Source organism: Stigmatopora nigra, chromosome 13 (assembly GCF_051989575.1).
Source record: "Stigmatopora nigra isolate UIUO_SnigA chromosome 13, RoL_Snig_1.1, whole genome shotgun sequence".
Lineage (NCBI taxonomy): Eukaryota > Metazoa > Chordata > Actinopteri > Syngnathiformes > Syngnathidae > Stigmatopora > Stigmatopora nigra.
In genome coordinates, this window is record NC_135520.1 from 9,562,501 (window position 1) to 9,581,347 (window position 18,847).

Sequence of the window (18,847 nt, forward strand, 5' to 3'; positions counted from 1 at the left end):
ATATATATATATATATATATATATATATATATATATATATATATATATATATATATATATATATATACAAATATATATATATATATATATACAAATATATATATATATATATATTTTTTTTTTATTTATTTATTTTTATGAAATCACATGGATATAAAAATAAGCACTGATTGAGGAGAGGCAATTTTTTTCTGTATTTACTAGTAATAGCACAAATCTGTGAGTATACATCCTCCATGTGAAAGAGTGTCTGGAATATTTCACTTTTTTTTGTCTAACTTATCTCGAAAGTCCCCAGAAAGCAACATTCAGTGGATGGTATGTAAATAATTTAATTTGCCTTGCAAATTAGTCCAAGCGATCCATTATTTTTAACCTGACTTCAAAAAAACACAATCCTTTTATTCTCATCGAGGTATTTATTCTTTTCAAAGCGCACATATTTCTCTCCAGCCGGAGAGCGCTCGGGCTGAATGGCCGCCGCGCCACATAATGGTCCTCAGATGTTGGTTTCCCCGGCAACGTGGGGAGGGCACGTGTAGAGAGGGAGGTATAAAAAAGACAGGCGGCCCTTCGCCGAGTCTTAAGCTCGAGAGATTCGGAGAAGTCGCGCGTCCTACCGCTCGATATTTCTCGAACCGCCGTTTCACGATGATGCGGCCCAAAGATTTACGCCAGGGTTCGGGCACCAAGACCTTTCTAGATGCCATGCATGGCGGCAAAGTTCACCTGGCCCGCTTCATACTGGATGCCCTGGACGGACGAATTATCAACTCCAAAACGGAAAACAGCCGCACCCCTCTCATTTATGCCGTTTGCCTCCAAGAAGCCGGAACTCGCGCCAAGTTCGCCCGGCTCCTGTTGGAGAAAGGGGCCGACGTCAACTGCCAGGACGAAGAAGGGCGCACTGCTTTGAGTCACGCCTGCGAGTCGGGCCACTTGGACGTGGTGAAGATTCTGGTGCAATTCAACGCCGATCCTGACGTCTCCGACACGTGGGGGAACAGTGCATTGATGTACGCTGCCTTTTCTGGACACGGCCAAGTGCTTGAATTTCTCGTCAGGGCTTTTAAGAGACTCGGGTTGAGGCTGGACCGGATCAACAACGCCGGACACACGGCCGCCGAGGTGGCCGACTTCTTCGGACACAACCAGTGCGTTCAGATCCTGAACTTTCCATGCAGGCGCGCCGTCAGCGCCGAAGATCCGACCGCCGTCCCGGGAAATGTCGCAGACGGGGATCTGCCCAACAGACTCCCCAGACACGTCCTGGAAAAGTTCTCCGGCGGGAAAGAAGAGCAATTTCCGGGGCTTTTTCGGAAGCAATCGAAGACGGGGGACGGCAACGGGCTCTGGCACCGCTTTGCATGTCCCAGGAATCAGAGTCAAGACCAGAACCATCGCAACAAGTGGTCTGTGCCCCGTCAGAAAAGCCAAAGTGGGGCAGACCCCAGTGTTTTCTTCACCGCCAAACAACTCCAAAACTGCCAGCTCTCCGACCCAAAAGAGGTCAAAGACGAAAGTGGTCGCCGAGAGCGAGCCCGACAGAGGTTTCCTCCCTGTGGGAAAGCAAAGTCTTTCAACCAGGAGCTTGTGAGCCTCAGAAAGCAATCTTACCAGGGTGAAGTGCTGGACTCGGGCTTTTCAGTCAGCAGGTTCAAACGAGCCTCTCTTCAAGACGACCGATGTCTCCTGGCCAAAATGGAGTGCCAAGGGAAGTCGAACGACGTGGACAAAACGCCCTCAGCGTCCAAAGTGCCGGTTTGTGTCGAGGAAAGGTCCGAAGCAGGCGAGGCGTCGAAGAGAGGAAGCTTTGCCCACGCCGGCAGAACCAACAAAATACTCTTCGGCCGAGCGGAGGTGGAGGCAGGGAAGATGCCCATCTCCGGCCACGGCCCGGCCTTGGCAGGCTTGGGAACCAGACTGTTCCGTCGTTTCACCGCGCCCGAGTTCATGAAGATGGTGAAAGACTGCTCCTCTAATGGTAGGGGACGGATGTCACGCTCTGAAACCTTTCCTCTGTCCCACACGCACCAGCAAGTCAACAGCCAGCCCAGTGTCGACAGCATCAGCGGAGTCAAATGCGAGTTCGAAAGCTCCACCTTTCAGTCCAGCCTTGACTAAGAGGTGAAAGCAGAGTGACCATTCCTAACCTATCTACACTTGCAATTTAGCCTATGTTTTTTGTTGCTGATAATTTATCGATGCGACAAATGTAATACTTACATGTTGATGTGTACAATTGCCGGCTAAACCTGGCTAACAAAACGAAAATTGGATAATGTTGCGCTATGGATGAGTGGTCTAAAAAAATGAGCGCATTAGGGATTTTTTGTGTTGACCTATATTGGTTACATAAGAGTAATAGACCAAAAACGCCTTGCTACGTTAAAAGCATTGCAGTCCCTTGTTTCCATTTATCATTTATAAGTCAAGTGGACTTGGGTGTATAGTGTTCTAATTTTTTTAAATCTCTGTTTTTGTGTTTTGGGCAGTACCAACCCATGGAAAAACATTGAAAATTTTCCTAGAAACAACACATTTTCAATAGCTGCCAATTCTTCACTATTTGACGTCTAAGTCTCGTTATCCGGCGAATTGTACACTTCATGTTTTGGACAGTGATTGTAAACTTAAAAGAGATACATTTTCACTTAATGATTTATACTGTATTGTAATTTGTAAAGAAAAACTGTATGATACTGCTTCTGCGTTTTTAAAACCTGGACTTTGGCCTCGTTGTATTCAGTGACATTGTGTTGTTCCGATTCACGCTGAATAAACACCAGACCTTCCGAAAACCCTCGTCGTACTGCCTGTGTGTGTTTTTGAACAATAATTCACTGATGATCCGTGTGCATCATTTATTTGATTTGTACAAAATTAAAATCGAGCATAAATTCTCTTTTTCGTCGATGATCCGCACACGTAGAAATACACGAGTCATAGACTTGTTGATGTGCAAAGTGTTTCTCAGCAGGTGGACGTCTTGCAGCACACATGCCAAGTGTGTGTGCTTCTACTAGAAAAGCAAACATCTTGAAGAAAAAAAAGAAAACACACACACACTCACAAGTTGCATTGAATTTTCACCCCTCTAAAAAAAAAGTGTTAGAATATAAAGAGGTTGGTTCATTGAGTTGCCCTCACCCGTACGTCCAAGTACTCACAGAAACGCATGCTCACACAATTCTACACACTTTTCTGTAAAGAAAGTATCCTCGAATATAATTTGCTGTGGTAGGTGACCTACAACTTGTTATTTTATGTACATGGTGTGTTTATCTACTTATGTTTAGGTCCATAGTTAGCAGTGGAAACCTATTTGTAAATTCACATCATCCAAGTAACCCACCCCAACACCTGTTGGAAATAAAGAATAGATGTGGAACAGAGGAGATTTTCCAGTGAGCTCACAATGGCAGCTCGGCTTTCATCTCCCCACTTGTGATGCTAATAAGACAGGATGTTCTTTCGCGTTCACTTCAGGCCAGGTGTGCCTCCCGTTTGGCCAAGCGAAGAAAGAGTCTCCTGTCATTGTTTGCCCAGACTCGGACCACAATGCCCAGGCTGTACCATCCATCCGATTGGGGCTCTGAACGGCTTTACTCTGTCACAAATAATGCCCGCATTAAAATGTTACGGTGGCTGACAAGCGTCAGGCGACGTGCATGGTGCGAATAATTTGTAAAGAGAAACAAACTGACCACATGGAAGTCGACTAAATTCCACCGACCTAAGGATAATTCGGAGTGATTAATTTGCTTATCATGCATGTTTTTGAGATGTGGGATGAAACCGGACCACCCAGAGCAAACCCACGCAAGTACAGGGGGAACATGCACCCCACACTAGAAGACCAGGGATTGAACCCTAGTTCTTAGAACTGTGAGACGCAGATGATATCCACTCAGCCACCGTGCTACTTACACTATTTATTATTGTAGTGCATGACTCGATTTTCTTAAAAAAAAGTGTTGTCCTTAAGTCTACTTAATTTCCTTCACTTTTTGGCTCGTACCTTTGCATTTGTGTTGTGGGAAATCGGGTTCATGTTTTGTCAATTAGGGTTCGTGTTGTGGATATCTGCATTAGCGCTCTGGCCCCTTAGCATTTGTGCTGTTGTTTTTGCAAAGTGTTCGGACTATGCTTTTCACCTGGCACTTCTCAGCCACCGTAGCTTTTCCTTAGCAGTAGCACATAACCTTTCGATAGTCATGTGGAACATTGATTCGATATGCACCATCTTGCGTGTGTCCACGCACAGAGAATGTCACAGGAAAGCAATCAGTGTGGTGACTGAGTTAAGAAAGAAGTGAGCGCATGCCGCCTGGAGCTCACTCCTAAAGTGCTTCTTTACGGCGCGTCTCACACCCAATTTGCCGTCCTCGCCGTTGTCGCTCTCGCGGCGTAGTACGTGTCGGGCGGGCACGGAGGAGGACGGAACTGCCGCACTCGGTCCGCATGAGAGAAACGATCGTACTTGACGTGGCATTCTGGAACTCGACCTCAACTCGGGGTCAGCAGCGGGACATGCGCTTGCGGTACTGCTCCACTAGAGGGACCAGGCACTGAGGTGAACCGCTCTGCAGTAAGAAGGGGTGCTCCAGCAGATCCGTGGCACTGGCTCGCTCATGGGGGCCCCGGGTTAGCATCCGGTCCAGAAAGTCCTTTAGAACAGGGGACACCTACAATGGAGAAGGAAATAGATCTTAGTTAGTCTACACATTTCTATTTTTTACATTGAAAAGTAAAAGGGGAAAAGCCTATGAATATTCCACAAATATTTGGCCCCGCTTCACCACTTTGACCCCAGCTTCTGTAGATACCTGGCTGACATTTCTCACTGTAGGAGCCGGTTCATCTCTCAGTCTTTTCATAGCCGCCACTGGTGTTTCACTGAAGTATGGCGGCTCTCCGTCCACCATCTCCACGACCATGACCCCCATGGACCACACATCCACCTGGCGCGAGATTGTACACGTTGTCAATGCCACATAGACTCCATTTGGCGTATGCTTCCTCACCTCAGTGCCGTAGGGCGATTTGGAAATGACCTCCGGGGCCATCCAATAAGGAGTCCCGACCAGTGACTTTCTCTTGGGGATATCCTTACTGATCTGAGCACAGAAGCCAAAGTCGGACAGTTTGACCTGGGGAAGGACATCGGGCACTTTTAGAGACCGAGAAGTGACACAATAGAAAGAAATCAGGAGAAAGACAAAAGATGACTTACTCTTCCGTCCAATGTGAGTAGGATTGAGTCACTCTTGATGTCTCTATGAATGACTCCCTGCGAGTGGAGGTAAGCCAAGGCTTGCAAAACGGCTTCGCACACTGTGGCAATCTGTTCTTCACTCAGCCTGGAATGTCAACGACAGAAAAATGAACGAACAGACAGAGAGAGAGAGGGACATAGATTTTGTCGTTTGGCAGCCGCAGAGCAATTATATCAGCAAATTTGGCGCACAAGAATTTTAAAATGATGGATCTCCATGCATAAAAGAAAATGACGAAGAGCAGTTGGTTCATTCAACACTGGCATATGACAACACCATTTTTTTTTTACGTGTATATACATCCATCGCGTGCGAGTCTGGTATTTGACGAGATTTGCCAGAAGGCAAAATGCATCAGGATGATTATCAGTGGTTGTCTTTGTGTATTGGAGAGAGAGAGAGTGGATTAAAATGCCATCCTTTTCAGACATGATGAAATAGTAAGTGTGTGATACAAATTGAAATATTGAAGAGCTGAAGCATTTTAGTACATTCCTATCTATCGATCAATTTATACCTTCCCAAATATTGTAACAGCATACTGCAAACTGCCCCATACAAAATAATTATTTGTTTTTGTCTAATTTATGTCATGTGTCAGAGTACACATTTTAAATCTGATTTAGTGCGTTCCTATGTGAGCTTTAAACGTGCGAGGAGACCTCAAGGACAACCTTTGTGTGTCTTTGAACCACCATAAGCAATGGACAACTTCTAATCATTGCCACACTGCCTCCTTGTGGTAGAATTCTGAGCTGAGGGGGTTGAGAAGTTCTGGAACAGAACTCTACCTCTTAAGAACACAATGAAATCTTACCTGGTTTCAGACACAATGTTGGTGAGAGCTCCACCTTGCAGGTACTCCATGATTACCCACAATTCCTCCTCCACAAGGGCAGATTTATACATCTCCACCACATTTCTGTGTTGATAGTCCCTCATAATCACCACCTGGGGATGAGGAGAACTAAATGTCACTTTCTGTATAGTGGAAAAATATGTAACAGCCGTGGGCATAGCACAAAATTTGACTATTACATGGCTCATAACCACGGGTTCCTAAAAATACTCTAGCGCAATGTCATATATTTTATGAGGGGCAAAGTATTGTACTCTGGGGAGAGTAGTTGAAATCTAAGGCTTGTTTTGGATTGGTTATCACATATTGGAACCCAATTAGGAGGATGCTAACCAGGACCTATCATGGACAGCACCTCCCACCCCTTGCATGAGTCTGCGGAGTCCCTCCAAAGCTCTTTCAGCAATAGACTGGATGAATAAAGTTATCCAATCCAATCCAATTCAATCTTTTTGAAGGACATGTTACCTCATTAAAGAGCAACTCCCTCCTCTGCTGCCTCCGCAGATCCATCATCTTCACCGCCACCTGACGACCACTGTGCTTCTCATTGGCGATGCACACCACTCCCGTCGAACCCTCCCCGATCTTCACAAAGTTTTCCAGGTAAGACCTCGGATCGCCTTTATCCACCACCATCTGCAGGGCGGCCTTAAACTGTTCGTGGGTGACCTTGGGCGGGTCAGGCGGCGGTCGGGGCGAAGGGTGAGGGGGCCTGAAGGCTGGCGAGCATGTCCCGGGGGGGCTGGTTGCGAGAGAGCCCGTGGGTGAAGGTCGAGGTTGGGAAGGGCTGTCCTGTCGAGGGTATGGAGGATTGGGGCAACCGGAGTGCTTTAGGAAAGGTTCTGGTCCGTTGAGTCTTAGGCCCATGTTGGGAGACAGTCCTAAAGTGTAGCTGGCCGAGGATCGGACAGTCCGTTGAGGTCTGATGCCGCTCACCAGGGGGCTGCTGGTGCCGGTGGGCAGGAAGCCAGAGTGGTACCTCGCTGCTGAATCCGTCTGAACAGGGTTAGACAAAGTCAGTCACGAGAAATCGTCATTCCGCACTTAGCGACCACCCCCATATGGGTTATTCTGATTCAAAAACAAATGCAATTAGCTTTTATAGCAAACTGTAAACACACTTACTAATGTAAAGCGAATCAATATACAGCTTTGTTTACGTTGAAACTCCACCGGCTAACAAGCGAACATGATCCCTGGTGAAATTTAAATTATGCATGTGAATTGGAACCTTGAAAGTTGCAGGCCCCTGAGGTCTACTTGGTTAAATTTGTCTATTAAATCACATTGAAATAATAAGAAAAAACACGAGCTGGCATTATCTAAACCAACACCATACCTGAAAGCAGCACCAAAGGCTTTTTAGGTTTATTTCGTGACAACTGCAAAGGATTAAATGAGGATTAACTCCACTTTTTATCTTTCTCTGAATTTTTTTTATATTGAATTATATTTCTAAAACAAAATGTGGCACAGTATTTCTTTCTCATGGTTGCTCCAACAATAACAAAAGAAATGATGATATACCATTTTTCATAATTGATTAGTTTAACTGCCTCACAGTCTTCAGAGTACACCTATTGAATTCAGGGGTATACTATCTAGTCTAGTCAGAATTTATCTCTAAAACCTTTTTTTCCGTGGATGAGATTGCAATTAGGACTCCCAAAAATAGTTTTGGGAAAATATTGCAATTTTTGGTTTCAAGTTGTGAGTACTGTTAATCGTGTGTAGTGTGTCAGACTTACTTTTAAATCATAGGAGGAGAAAGGCCTCCCTGGGCTGTTCTGGAGGTGCGTGTACATTGGTACACCGGGCCGAAATTCTGCGGTAGTGACCCCCTGATCTTGCTGCAGATTCATAGCTGGGCTATAGAAACACGCCACAGGGATTTGATTTGGCGGCATCCCTCTAGGCAGCTGGAAGTCTCTCTTCCATATGACTCTTTCCTGACCGGGCACCATAAAGTTCTTGTTCTGGCCCGTTTGCGATAGTCCTTCCATTGGGCCGCCACCAACCTCATAGGTGGAAGCAGCCTTTGGTAAAATCCCATTGGGCTGCAAGGTGATGCTCTTCTTCATGGCCAAGTAGGGCGTGTTGGTCTCGCTGTGGATGTGCCTGGCTCGGTCTCGCCAGTCGATGCCAGCGGCGTCCTCGTCGTCTCCCTCGTCTCCAACCAAGCCTTCGTACTGGTAGGCCTCGCTCTCGTTGACCTCGCCCAACCTTCCCAGAGACTGGGCCCTCTTCCTGGCCGAGGGGCTGCTCTTCCGCAAAGAGTTGCTGCTGGTCACCGACAGCCGGCTCATGTCGTGGATGGCGGCCGTGATGTAGTCCCCGTGGCCGATCATGCTCCCACGAACGATGGTCTGAAAAAAGGAGAGGAACCAAAGTAGAGTATGCTTTGACACTCCAAAGAAGAAGGAGGTTCACATCATCGTGGTTGAAAGCCCAGCTAAATTTAGACCTGGGAAACTGTAAAGGACAACATTGTCAAGACTGAATCCAAATCCCCTCCGGAGGCTTTCGACAAGACACTCAAAAGAAGACATAAAACGCAGTCAGAGGACTTTTGACGCTATGATCTGGAAGGAAGGCATGTTGAGACGACGCAGACGAGCCTGCTCGGGCAAGAAAACGAGACGGCGCGAAATGTTTTGCTGTTGCAACACTAATACGGAGCGCCTTGCGTCTCATTAGTCATTGCATAGGGGAAGTGGAGCTCAGTTCATGCCAGGCAAAAGCCTCTTTTGGGGATTGGACCATGGAGACACATAGGGTGAGATTGAAAAGAATCACCTTTTCAGGTATAACAGACGGGAAGAAGAAAAGAACAGAGTAGAAAAGGGTACAATAGAACAGGAATGTCAATCTCATTCATTCAATTAGATCCTATGTAGGCTGGAGCAGTGTATTATATTTGACCCAATAGCTTAGCTTCCATTGAATGGGCTAGACGTCCAATCTATTTTGACTCAGAGGAGTGAATGAACATGCGTTAGTTCATTTGCTGCCAAACCCTCCCACTTCCAATGAATCTTACATCTAGCAATGTTAAATTCATTACAAATAGCCGGAATTCATGTGGCTCTTTTCCTGATTCTGCTGTTAATTCAAATGAGTCATTATTCATTCATGCCACCCTCTCACTTCAAATGGATCGGACGCCTGGCGCTTTAAGTGGCAGCCGTTGAGAGGAAATGTTTGCATTAGCTGACACTTGCAATCCAAAGGCGTTGGCTGAGTGATTCATTGCTTCAAGTGAGGAACAGGATAGGATGGTGGGTGTGGTGTATACCTTCTTGGGCCTCAGCTCCACTTCTGTGATCCTGGAAGGGTCCACCACGGGTCGGGGTCTGCGTAAGTTCTCGATGAGGCTGTGCCATTGCGTTGGGAGGCCAATGAAGCAGCCTCGCTTGGAGTCGAAGGACGTGTGGACGCGGTGCTCAAAGTTTTTGGGTGCCGATATCTCCGGCCTCTTCTTTTTCTTCTTACGAAACATCCTCACGTCTGCAAGGAAGGCAGGCTGACTGTGTCCAAATATCCCTGTAGAGACACGTTTTCATTGGTCGCCTGTAAAAGCAGTGACCAAATGTTGTGATAAACAGTAAGGGCTTCAAAGTAGGCAAAGTTAAATACAAAAAAGAATTGCTTTCATGTTTGGTGGCAGGGAATTGTCCAATTTGGCAACTACTAAGTTTTAAGAAGGTCACGGAGGAGAATGGAAGCATTTGTAAGCAGATGTGTAATGAAGGATGTGCGCTCAATTAAGGCTTATTCATTCTCTGTGCCCTTTTGCTGATGAGCGTGTCGCTGTGCTGGCGTGAGCCCATAGGCTTGCGCCGCATTAGCGCTCAAATGCTCAAAATGAAATGGGCACACAGACACCAGCTCACGCACGCCAACATAGCGTCTATGGCGGGATATCCTTCACAACCCCATTATAACCCTTTAATATCCCGGCCCGATTAATGCGCCCACGATTGCATTGAGGGTCGCCTTTAATCCCTCAACCCACAACCATGTGTTAGGTCAGGGGTCTCCAGACTCCAACCCACAGCCCAGTTTTATTGGCCCGCAGCAGATGATAAAAATATCATTGAATATGGGCCGCACAAGAAGCTTAAATGCAGACTGCATTTAACTTCTTGGCTTTAACACTAGATGAGCTAGTCATCTAAATGGTTGAGATGTCAAAACCAGACGATATGTTGAAACAAATGTAACAAGATTAAATATCTTTTAATATAGCAGTAGAAAATTTACAAGTTTTTGACCATTTTGTTGCCAAATAATGTCTGACATTTCTAAAGAAAGGGCATACATAGCATGTCGTTTTGTATTTTGACGTCTACTCCCGTGGTAGTCCGTTTGCATTTGTTTTTGTGGTTAATCTGGCTTTGTGTTATCCTTATTCGCATTAGTCTTGTGGCTATTTGCATTTGTGTTGTGGGCAATAGGGTTTTGTGTTTGGGGCCAATTTGTAGTTGTGTTTTTCTTTTGCAAAGCGTTTTCTTGTTATGATATCATTCAATAAGCATCCAGATCTACTATTCTGCGTACCAAATTGTATATAAATATTTGAAGAGCGTCCTCTTCGAGGCCAAAATCAAGAATTCCTCTACGGCATGAAGAAATGATATTAATAAGCAAGCAAATTGCCTCAACTCTTTTTAACAGCACGATGCCGTGCGGGGTAAAACGGGATTGCGCTGGTCGTATCAACAGAGTCCTCCTTGTGGGGGAAAAAAAGGGCGGATTATAGCAGGATCCTGAGGGGCTTCTCAGCTTGAGGGGACATGTCACCTCCAAGGATAATTCAATCATGAGGCTAATATGGTAAGTGATGCATAAGAATAGGCCTGTTTGCTCTCCCTATGTACACATAGTTTGCTGAGAAAGTCTTAAATTCTGCCTGTTAAGAATATGATAGTGTTAAGGACTTTAGCCAAGATCGCAATCAAGCAATACTTTATTGAATTCGATAGAGTGGACTTTGCTGAGTCCTTTTCTTTTTAAAATAATCCCCCAAAAAGCACAGAACCGTTTAATCCCCTTTGACTCTTGGCCATCAATTCAGAGTCACAAATGCTGACACGTGGGCAATGAATTGATATATTTTAGGGCTAAACTGCAGTAGATTATACTGGTTTTAGACGGTTAGAATGACATTGGAACCAAAACAAAGGACAAAAAAATCATGGTTTAAATTTTTAATGTTAAATTTGCTTCCAAATGCTTTAAAGTTGTGAATGTAAAGCCTCTATCTGCTGCGCAACATGCAGATGTTGACACTGGCTGAGCCAACATTTGGAGATAATGCCCATGTATCCTTTTACAAACAGATCGATCAATATTTGCTCATGGGAGAAACCGCAAACTGTTACAGTCTCACTATGTCAGCAATAGCCGGATCAGAGCAGCGTAAATAGGACAAGTGCATTGTCGAGTGCTTTACCACTTCACTTAAAAGAGTACAGAACATATCTTTTATCCTTTATTTATTATTCAATGTGATTCCAAATGAAACGTTTTAATGGAAGGGAGGCCAACTGCTATTTACATCTTTTCCCACTCTGTATTTTAATCGAGAACGAATAATTCCTATTTTCCAATTTTATTTTTTAACGTGAACAAAATATATATTTATTTCTGTATATCAAATAGATTTGCTGTATTTTGTTTCTTAAATTAAAAAAACTTAAGATTAAAAGAAATATTTAATATAATTATGTTGTATTTAATGTTTTCCCTTTCTAAAATAATGTGATATATTTATATATTTTTTCTAAATAAATGACATGAATAGTGACAAAAAAAATGATTGGACACCCCAGATTTGGATGATACGCTGCACAAATAGTGGGGGGGAAAAAGTTCCCATCATGAGCAGTAACCTTCAATCAACAGGCAATCAAACCTAAAATGGCAATCTATACGTTTCCGCCATCTGACACTACGCAGTCGAGGGCCTGTTTTCCATACTGTCATGTTCCAATCACCCCGAGCCATAATGGGGATGGGGAGATAAGAGATATTGGATTTGCTCTGAGCCGAGGTAAACGATTTTTCCCACACGTACTATTTGCCCTGATTTCTGCCTCTTTTGTTTTTATGGACGTGCACGTAAGCGAGTGCACGTGCAGGTGAGGACGGAGAGGAATTAATACCCAAGCCGCAATTCGTCGCCGATCTAATTTAGGAGCCCCTGCAGCGCTGGCGTTTATATTTGGTGCACGATTCGTGTCAACTCGCGAGGTGAGGGTGGGAACTAGCAGAGATGAGGTAATCCTCTTTTTTTTGTATTTGTCGATGCACGTGCCGTCAAAAGATAATCCGGCTATAATAAATTACAAAACCTTGTTGTGGGGCGGATAGCGTCACCATCTCGTTTGGGTTTTGCAGTGCTGATGTGAGATATTCGGGTGTCAAAATTTTTCTAGTTGTGTTTTAATTTTTTGAAATAATTCCAAAAAATGAACATTTGTGTATGTATATCTAGAGTCCTGATTTGAATTTTATCCTGAAAGATGAAGTCAACACACATTGTTTACTTTGTTGGTCATCTGTAGGGTAAAGATGGCGTTAGGAAAGGCACACACCAACCGATTTACGCTGATAGCATCTGCGAGTAACGCAAGCGCCGGACGTGACCGGACGGTACAATGGGCTCCGTTTATTATAACAATTGACGCCTACTGTTTTATCTTGGAAGTCACCTCTGTGGACATGGAGGGACTGTCAATAGAAGAAGACAGTTAAAAATGACACTGCCTGTCATTCAAAAAATGCTAGTATGCTACAATTATTTGTTATATCATCCATTTCTTTGAACTAGTTCTTGGGTTGAGGGTTCAATATCAGGTGGATCCTCACTGTGTGGTGTTTGCATGTTCTCCCCTGGCTTGGGTGGGTTGTCTGCAGGTTCCCTGGTTTCCTCCCACATCCCAAAAAAATGCCTGGATATTCACTTCCCACTAGTAGACATATCTTCTTGTTCGCTTTGACCAGCTAAAAAACAAAAACTAAGTCTATCTGTCTGCAGCCTGCGAGACGGAAGGAGGGGGCGGAACTTGCGAGACGGGGGCATGGCGGAGGTTAAGACGAAGGCGTAAATTGAAAATTATTTCATTCAAAATACACATGCCAGTTCTGCTTGCCACAAGACAGAGATTACTAAGATAAAAATGTTTGTCTTTCCTGTTCCAGGAATAATTTGAATTTAGTCAAATTTAACTGGGCATCTATGGTTGTCAATGGCAGTGAAACATGATCACATAATATTACCAATTTCTTTTAAAGAGTTCAGTCTCAAGATGGCCTACATTTTCCTGAGCTTATTCATGTTGACATATATTTGGTTGCTTCTTGTCGTGTGCGTGTGTATGTGTGTGTGTTTTTTTTTAAATGTCACATTAGTTACAGCATTGCACCATGATTCAAAAGCCATGACGCACTGGAACTGGACACATATTTTATAGATGAAAAACCAGAAACTAAAAAATATATGAGAATCTATGGTCTTTCTTGAGGATGCTGGCAATCTGTCTTTTGTAGGTTTTGAGGGTTTGTTCACATATTGTGATTGATCCCAAATGTATTTCTTCGTTTTAAGGTCAATCCTCTCAAATTTTCCCTCAACTAATCACTCTCGTTATAACTTAATGACTGCTGACTTGCGAGATGTTAAAACAGATTATCAAATCACAAATGATCCTCATAAAGTTGGGGTCTTAAATGTTGTGCGTCCACGAACGTCATTTGGTCAACCACGCCACAACGGATTTGTCCATTTTGTCAACAAACATAAACGGAGTGATCTATCCCTTGACAACATGATGCATGAAGTCACTTGATGCAATTGTCCTCAAATCCCCTTTTCAGTCAAGGCTTGCTTACTTGCGGGTAGAAAATGCTCCAATTGGCAGAAAAAAAGAAGTAACGGCGCATGTGCGGAGAAAGGCTATATCGTGTGATTCAATGAGACGGAAAAGCATGACATGTTGGTGATTTGTAAAGACACAGACTGCCCCATTCTTTCAGCATGTTTAATTCTCCTCCTTTATGTCATTTCCCTACATTCCTCCTCTGTGCTTGCTCATCCTTCTCCTCCTTCAGCTGTCACAACATCTGAGTGTCCAGATTCGTCTTTTTCTTGCCTTTTTAACGCGGCTACACCTGATCTTTTTTAACTCCTGTCAATACTGACGTGTACTTTGAAAACAGGGCAAAGGGCTTTTAAGGTTCATTTATATTTAAAGTCCTAGGGTCGTAACTTTTTACACACTGATGTAACTAAGTATAGAGTATTAGTAAGAGTATTCCAAAATCAATTCTCAAGGCTCACGCAGATCCATAATGATTCAATTTGTACAAAAAAACTCATTGATGTGACGGTTTGCCTTTGCATACAACTCAATGGAAAACAGTAGTCGAGACTTGTTGTTTTTATCATGCGATGAAGGAACATAATTCTGCAAGATTTTACCATGCAGGTTCAAATCAGAAACCAACAACATCAGCTAAAACGTTGCTGTTTTGGTTCCCATGTCATTTTTAAACACATTATTTGGCCACACATCATTTTTCTCTTGTTCAAACCCTGATTCAGCAAAATCTTTATTAAATCAGAACAACAAAATAGGCTATTTACGTCCTTCTTTGCGCTCAAAGCTGATCAGACAGAAGTTTAATCGATAGTGTTTGTGTTGGAGCAATTTCCTACACAACACTATTTTTCCAATAAAAACTATTGAATTTCTAGGAGGGAAAACAACAACTAAAACATTGTCCTCCATAGCATTAAAACCAAATGAATCAATAGGGCAATTTTTTTGACTTTTTGATTGTGATACAAACTTTGTTTTGCTCTTTTTGTGGTTTATTTCAGAGGGAAGAGGACTCCATCTCAATTCCAATCCATCCAATTCAGTAAAGCACTCCCTAATGGTGACCTATGGGACTTTAAATAGATCAACTTCATGGACTGTTGGACACATACTGGACGGCATAAAAAAATCAGAGGTAAGACATAAGCGCATTATTCATTCAGTTAGCACAGTATGGGAAAATGTAGACGACATCTAACGAACGCCCTACTTGACTAGCACGAACTAAACCAGTTCCGATCTTTTCTCTCGAGTCTAATTTATCGATGCAGTACGCAGCATGTGCTCCCGAAATCTTTGATTTCTATTTCTCAATCCGGGCCCTAGAGAGAAAACACAAGTACAGTACGTATCGGCGCCTTCCGCAGTAACACGGGTGCTTTTTCGACCCAGTCAGGAGACTCGCAGCACGCTGTCCTAATTTGGACTGCCTGTTTTAATCCTTGAGTGCTTGATATCTCATGGCTGCCGGTTAGGGTAAGCTACTAATGCGGGCGTCTCGCTCCCAGGGCCGAGAAATAACATAACGAGACCCCCTTTGAGGGTCATAATCTTGGCTTTCAAACACTTGCATGTTCGCCCTGTGCTCAGGTGGCTTTTCTTTTGGGGGTTACCGGCCTCCTCTCGCATTCCAATGCATGTATGCTAGGTTCATTGAAGGTGAATATATTGTCCACCGGTGTTTAACGTAAAGAGTTGTGACTTGTGATTGGCAGCTGACTGGTCCAGTTTGCCAAAGTCATTTGAAAATGGATGGATGGGAGTCAACATGCAAACAAAGCGGCAGTATTTTCTGCTCAATTTTCTGGCAACGATACTTTACGTTTCAGATAATCTATCATGACACATTAAGGCATCTTGACACTGGCCTCTGTTTGATCCGGACCAAACCTGAAAAGTTTGTGGTGTGGACCTTATGGGCTGGTGGGAATACTAACCAGTGAACTCTAGATAAGCTGAAGCACATTGATTGTTTACTTCCAAATTAGACCGTGCAGTTCATTTAGTCCAATGATTGAACGATGTATGCACATGCATTGTTTTGTTGTCAAATCCTCGTTCACTCGCAAAAATTGCAACATGAAAAGGAACCAAAAAAGAAGCAAACTATGGACTTGTTGTGATCTTCTTTTTAAATTACAGGGATGTTTTATGGAAGGATTGTGTGGTACAATGCCCGGCGTACTAACCCTAGCGCCCCAAAATCTCTGATTAATTGAACAGACTCAAGTCCGTTTCTCACCTTCAGAGAGTCTACCCAAGTCTTACCGAAGCTAGATCAAGTAAAGCAAGGCTTACCTTTCTAGTCCTATAGACATACACGTAACGCGTCACCCCAAATAGTATTGCCGCACATTTCACGTACAGCTAAAAAAAACATCAGGCACACGCCATCGCCACACATCTTTACGGTCGGCACGGTAATTCTCCCATAGAGGATCCATATTCCAATGCATGACCTTAAAGACGGAACGGACTGAAAGCATTTTCCCACGTAGACAATAGAGAGAGCTTAACGCCATATCTCTGAATTGATGCAGCCCATCACCAATGGGAACCATCTCCCTCTTTTTCCCATCAACATTCCCCGGCTGCTCTGCATTCTAACGCGGCTCGACCTCCCGCCAAAGGTGTTCGCTATCCTTCCTTCAAAAAATGCAATTAAGCCTCTTTTCATTCTCATTCCTTGAGACGCTGGGCGGATGGAGGGGGATCTTACCTTGCCGTCCAGCCACGCTCCTCCACCAAGGCTTGAAAGCAGAAGTGAGCGCATACACACCAGCGCCCACCGCTCAGCAACGCGCGTGCGCGCGCCCAGACGAGGACATGAGAGGACTGGCTCTCAAGCCAGCGAGCACTGCAGGCTGCCGCTTGCCCGGGAAAGCCCGATGCGTTCCTCCCTCCGGGCGCCAACGCACGCCGCCATCTCCCGGGCTCATCCCCGGCCGAGCGGCGCCGGCGGTCCTGGCACCGGGGCTCGGGGGCCTGCGGAGAGCGGAGAACCCGCGGCAAAAGTCATGAAGGGAGCATCCGTGGGGAGAGAATACCTCAGCCCCATCCAGGTCCTTCCATCCCCACCCCCTCTGCCGCTCCTTCTCCAGCTTGCTTTATCCCACGTACACACACACACACTCACACACACTCCCTCCCTCTCTTTCTCTATCTCTCTTTTATCACCCCCATCCTTCTCTGCCTCCTCCCACTTCCTCATCGGGCTGTCTTTGTAAAAGAATTAATGACAGCCTGCGCATGTGTCTGCGCGCATGGAACGTGCGAGTCGGGCTCGGGAGAAACGGACCAAAAATGTCATCTCCCATTTTTTTTTCTAGAAAAAGGCCAATTTTTCCCCTGTTTTTTTCGTCCTCCTCCTTTTAAAGGAGATATTATGGACAATAGAGAAAGCCCAAAAAGGCTTAACCTTTTATGGGGGACTCATTGAACTCATCAGCTGCCACTGACTGTGATTGAAGTCCAATCTTTTTGTACTGGCCGAATGAGATAATATTACAGTAAAAAAATGCAGTATTTAGAGGGTTCACTAGATACATTATATCTCACATCCCACAGTGCCATGATTATTGGTTGATTGTCTCATTGTGCCCTGTGATTTGCTAACAATTCAAGTTGTGTCCAATCTACTGCCCACAGTTGGCTAGGATAGACTCCAGCATCCCTGCGAACTGCATGAGGCTAAGTGGCTTGGAAATTGAATGAATAAATATGTCAATGGAATAGAAAAATATTGATTAATCATTTAAAAAACCACAATATTAACATTTTCTGTGGCTTACATGACCCAAAAATGTTTATTTTAATCGACCAAAATAGTCACCATTTTTCACAGCATAATCTATTGAATAATGCCTTGCTAAATTTCATTTGGAGCAAAATCAACAACAATAACAACAAATTCAAATGAATTATTTTTTTGAACCTTCTTTTTAGTTGCCTATGGTATCCCATGACTGTAAGAAGACACCTGGGATACCTTACACCCTCCACCATGTTGTCTCCTTTACACATAATGCAGGTGACATAAGAACTTAAGGGACCTGCCTTCACCTACTGTGCTGCTGTTCACTCAAATGTATTATCCATGGAATAACAGGGTCAGGGTTGGCAGATGGTGGAACCGTCCTATAAAAAGGGAAAAAAAGGTGGAGGGTGACCTGAAAAGAAAAGTCTTTCAGGGTGAGCTTCCTTTTCAACTCATTGGCAACGCTACACTTTTGACTGCAGGAGGCAAAAAAACAAACATGGCTCCAGATTTTTTTTTAAAATGGACCAAAGTGCAATAGTTTGCGGGCTCCATCACAGAACTCACAAAATTATACTTCTACAGCGCAACCGTCAGAAAAATAAGTGTATATGTGAATTACAAAATCAGGCTGAACCGATTCTGGCCCGGGCGCCCTATGTTTGACACCATTGGTTAAAAGAAACAATGGCTGCACCTTTCACCACAATTTCCTGAATAATTTATAGAGTCACTAAGATGAGCAAAGCAGGAAAATGCATTAAGGTCAAGTCATGCAGAAAGTGCCAGCAGAGAAGCCGGATTTGGGGCATACATACTTGCAATGTTGGTGGTGGTCCCCTAACAGACTTAAATTATGAAGTTTCATGTCATCTGGAACAATCTAGACTCGGGTTTTGGGAAGGGTAGCAGTGCCAAAATGATTTTATTTTACATTTGTGTTAAAAATTTAAATGGACTCACTGGGGATTGAGCTCTCGATTTCAGAACTGTGAGGCAGACATGCTAACCACTAGTCCCCCATGCCAAGCCCTGATGCAAAGTTTATTTTTTAAGATTAAGA

At 44.1% G+C, this 18,847-nt stretch overlaps 2 protein-coding genes and 1 long non-coding RNA gene across 4 annotated transcripts in view; 2 read left to right on the forward strand and 1 right to left on the reverse strand.

Annotated features, from left to right (window-relative positions):
* Positions 1-15,162, forward strand: part of LOC144206821 (uncharacterized) — a 15,971-nt gene extending 809 nt beyond the window's left edge. Inside the window, exons 2-3 of the long non-coding RNA XR_013328439.1 lie at positions 6,646-6,744; positions 15,029-15,162. This is a non-coding gene — a long non-coding RNA (uncharacterized LOC144206821). The remainder of the gene's footprint in view (positions 1-6,645; positions 6,745-15,028) is intronic.
* ankrd63 (ankyrin repeat domain 63) lies at positions 492-2,800 on the forward strand. Its single transcript, XM_077731990.1, has one exon. The coding sequence runs from the start codon at positions 493-495 to the stop codon at positions 2,122-2,124; it is 1,632 nt and encodes a 543-aa protein (XP_077588116.1). The 5' UTR covers position 492; the 3' UTR covers positions 2,125-2,800.
* Positions 2,850-17,144, reverse strand: pak6 (p21 (RAC1) activated kinase 6). 2 transcript variants are annotated; one of them, XM_077731988.1, is made up of 9 exons: positions 16,747-17,144; positions 9,437-9,684; positions 7,890-8,507; positions 6,607-7,137; positions 6,097-6,230; positions 5,237-5,363; positions 5,028-5,153; positions 4,830-4,964; positions 2,850-4,688 (listed from the first exon to the last, which is right to left on the reverse strand). In XM_077731988.1, exons 2-9 carry the CDS (start codon positions 9,638-9,640, stop codon positions 4,521-4,523), a joined length of 2,043 nt encoding a protein of 680 aa, XP_077588114.1. In that variant the 5' UTR covers positions 9,641-9,684; positions 16,747-17,144; the 3' UTR covers positions 2,850-4,520. The 2 variants fall into 2 exon arrangements, with proteins under 2 accessions (XP_077588114.1, XP_077588113.1); XM_077731987.1 differs by having other exon boundaries at positions 9,437-9,711.
* Positions 17,145-18,847: the final 1,703 nt, after the last annotated feature.

Coding starts and splice junctions, on each gene's coding strand:
- ankrd63 (XM_077731990.1), top strand. CDS start 493: ATGGTCCTCAGATGTTGGTTTCCCCGGCAACGTGGGGAGGGCACGTGT.
- pak6 (XM_077731988.1), bottom strand. CDS start 9,640: ATGTTTCGTAAGAAGAAAAAGAAGAGGCCGGAGATATCGGCACCCAAA. Junction 7,138..7,889: donor TCTCCTCCTATGATTTAAAA/GTAAGTCTGACA, acceptor AACCCTGTTCAG/ACGGATTCAGCAGCGAGGTA. Junction 4,689..4,829: donor CAGTGAGAAATGTCAGCCAG/GTATCTACAGAA, acceptor TCTCCATTGTAG/GTGTCCCCTGTTCTAAAGGA.